The sequence below is a fragment of the Saccoglossus kowalevskii genome, chromosome 14 (assembly GCF_978046115.1).
Source record: "Saccoglossus kowalevskii chromosome 14, keSacKowa6.1, whole genome shotgun sequence".
Lineage (NCBI taxonomy): Eukaryota > Metazoa > Hemichordata > Enteropneusta > Harrimaniidae > Saccoglossus > Saccoglossus kowalevskii.
The window spans coordinates 15,818,647-15,822,129 of record NC_140654.1 but is presented as its reverse complement, the minus strand read 5'-3'; the positions used below and the strand labels follow the sequence as shown (position 1 = coordinate 15,822,129).

The 3,483-nt window shown below is 33.9% G+C and overlaps 1 protein-coding gene across 1 annotated transcript; it reads left to right on the top strand.

The window, feature by feature from the left end:
- The first annotated feature begins 2,134 nt into the window (after positions 1–2,134).
- LOC100376144 (neuropeptide FF receptor 2-like) lies at positions 2,135–3,278 on the top strand. The gene has a single exon (XM_002741898.3). It carries the CDS (start codon positions 2,135–2,137, stop codon positions 3,239–3,241), a length of 1,107 nt encoding a protein of 368 aa, XP_002741944.1. The 3' UTR covers positions 3,242–3,278.
- Positions 3,279–3,483: the final 205 nt, after the last annotated feature.

The window sequence follows — 3,483 nt, the reverse complement described above, 5'->3', positions numbered from 1 at the left end:
TAATATCCGTCGTTTAGTATTGCCAACTAACACTCTAATTTGGACAAAAGGATAGTTTTCTGATAACATTATGATCTAAATATATGATAACTTTTACAATGATGAAGTGAAAATTAGACATTCGAAAATATACAAGCCGAATGTTCTAACTGCAATGTTACTTGATCTAAATCATTTAACCTTTAGCTAAATGAATAAATAAATAAATAAATAAATAAATAAATAAATAAATAAATAAATAAATAAATAAATGAATAAATAAATAAATAAATAAATAAATAAATAAATAAATAAATAAATAAATAAATAAATAAATAAATAAATAAATAAATAAATAAATAAATAAATAAATAAATAAATAAATAAATAAATAAATAAATGTTACAGTTGTGTATCAAGATACCATCTACACCATGGTATATTGAATATTCACACAAGTATAAACAATATCATAATCGTCTTAATCAGGTCTTAATCGTTGAATCGAATATGACCTGAGATCCGATTAAACATTTAAAGTCTCACTGACCCAAGTTGAATAAATGAAATTTACATTTGAGGTAATTCGTCAAATACGTCATGCATGTGCCAATGTCAACATAATGTCATTTTTGCTCTTTTGCTCGGCTAACTGCAAGAGATCTTTATCGCAAATATGCTAAAATCACCCAGGGTGCAACAGCGAATATTCTGAATATCGAGAATAATGATTAACTTTCAGCGCGGTACGCAACTTTCCAATGAAGACATATCATGCCACGCAGCGCGTACAAACTGTAATATTATTGAAATCTATGTCCCATGTTAAATGTATCAATTTGTAAATAAAAACGAAATACTCACATTTTGAAACAAGTACATATACACACACAGATGGCAACTCGCATTACTCGCTAATTGGAGCCCGTGTGGTTAGTTCCGATACAATTTGACACTGTATTTACTTAATGCGTTCATATAAACAAGCATTACCACATGTGTTCCAATTATGTCACCACAAGTAACGTATAAGGAACCACATTCCATCACATTTGGTATTAATCGTCCCATCCCCAATCACCATACGATTATAACACTTGAACGCCTACAGGAACACGTTGATTACACTTTATAATTAAATCACGCTCATGAAAGGTTTCGAGACAAGTTCACCTAGACACTCTTCATGCTATGTGAATGTCATCACAGTCTTAAATGTCATTACAGTTGAATGGGTTTAATTTTACAAGAGTAATCCCGACGCTCTACGCATCGTCAGTCATTAATCTCATCCAAAAGCATTTGATCGCTGGATGTAAAAAAAAATCCGGATGATCAACCGCACAGCATTCGGTATTCGATAAACAGTTATCTGTGTTTAAACATTTGCCAAGTTCACTGATGCATACGATTGGAGAAGTGACTGATGCAATAACGCAAGTGAAAACGACATATAGAAAACAATTCGCATATCAACACGTACAATCCAAAGTAGCAAATGTCATATGAAGAAATATACTTATTTGGCGTTACAATTAACTCCGGTTAAATATAAGGTTTCTTCTTATTACATTGAGTCACATGTTCTTTTCTACTTTAAGGTATACATATATGTTAAATGTACAATAATATTAAGTAGATTATTTATATTATTGGAGTATATAATTACTCGCAATTATATATTAATTATAATTCAATTATTTTTAGTTGCAGGGTATCATTAAATAAAACATTCTTCCACCAAAATTATAAGGATCTATAATATACGTATTGCTTTTGCAATCTTTATTAACAAATTGTGATTATTCCTTTATTGTTTTATTTTGTTTTTTTTCAGAGAAAATCAGAACTGTTCAATTCAACGAATTGGTGGCGCAAGATAAGTGTTGCGGACGGGGATAGAAAAATAAGAATGCAACAAGAACAACGTGTGAAAGTCTGAACTCACAAAGAGTATTAACGCATATTAATGTATATAATGGGAAAGATTTTTTGTAAATGTCACGTGACAATGTTCCTGCCAATAGCAGAATCGTAAAATCTTAAGCTGCTATTGTATGTCTACGCAAACAAACCTGCAGTTTGGGGAAATCAGCGGCAGGTGATATAACGTTTCTGGCTGTATCTGCGCAACTGGTAAACTACATAACGAACAATGGCCGACGACTCCAGCTTTTATTCATATGATTACTACGGTCTTATAGAGAGGGCAGCCGAACTGAACACTCCGCCTAACGTGACGCTATCCATTGGAATACTGTTTATGATTTTCATCATTTTAAGTAATGTTTGGGTGATCATAGTTGTATTTCGTCAGCCAAAACTACGGAAGTCGGCTACGAACATCTTTATTGTGTCATTGTCAGTATCCGATCTAATGGTAGCTATATTCTTCATACCGTATCACATAGGACACTTCTCATATGATATCCCGATAACGGACAGAGCATTGTGCAAACTAGCTGGTTACTTTCACTGGGCCGCCCAGTGCGGTACGACATTCTCGTTAATCTGTATTGGAGTGGACCGTTTCCGTGCGATCGTTCAGCCTATGAAGCCAAAACTAACTATCCACCACGCTGCAATCGGATGCACCATGGTCTGGATCTGTTCCCTCGGTTATTCGTCATACAAGTTAGTTGTGAACGACGTTCTTGTCTGGAACGAGACTTTAACTGTTGAACGTAACAACACAACGTTGTACGAGTTTGAACTGATTTACTACTGCCACGTCGCAGACGAAGTCACTGACTACTGGTTCCGTTTAACTGACTTAATATTTATGTACATTCTACCACTCATGATTTTGACAATTTTATACTCAATTATGGTATTCACGTTATGGTTCAGCAAATCGCCGACGAATTCCAGCAGTCGTAACAAGAAGAAAGCCGTGAAGATGCTGAGCTTTGTCGTTCTACAGTTTGCACTGACGTGGCTCCCTAACCACATTTTACAATTTTATTTCACGTGGGCGGAATCCTTTCCTAAAAGTGAATTTCTGTGGTCCAACGCTCCTGCCAATTTGGCCATATTTATATTTCTTTGCAATAGCTGGATAAATCCTATCCTGTATGCGTATTTCAACGAAAGTTTCAGAAAAGAGTTCAAAAAACTAGTTCCGTGTTTGTATAAATGCCGTAAGTCTACGAAAGTTGTACCCGATGACACAGCGACGTCGCGACCAGGTCGTACTAGTCAAAGCCGCACAGGTTATACTGGAAAAACACTAGTATCATCTATCAGTACCACGGTTCAATAATACTTATCAAAAAAAAATCAAAATATTGAACCAGTATTTATCTTTTACTTGATAAACAATGTAAATACATGTTTATTGGAATATGAAATAGTAAATTCTATAATACATATGGTAAATCTAATGTAATAGTTGTATTTTTGAATCACTCATCATCATTCAATTTTAAGATCAATAAATGATTAGTCACAATCACTCATTGTGAAGCAAATCAACAGGAGAATTTATAATCTATGTAGTAACTA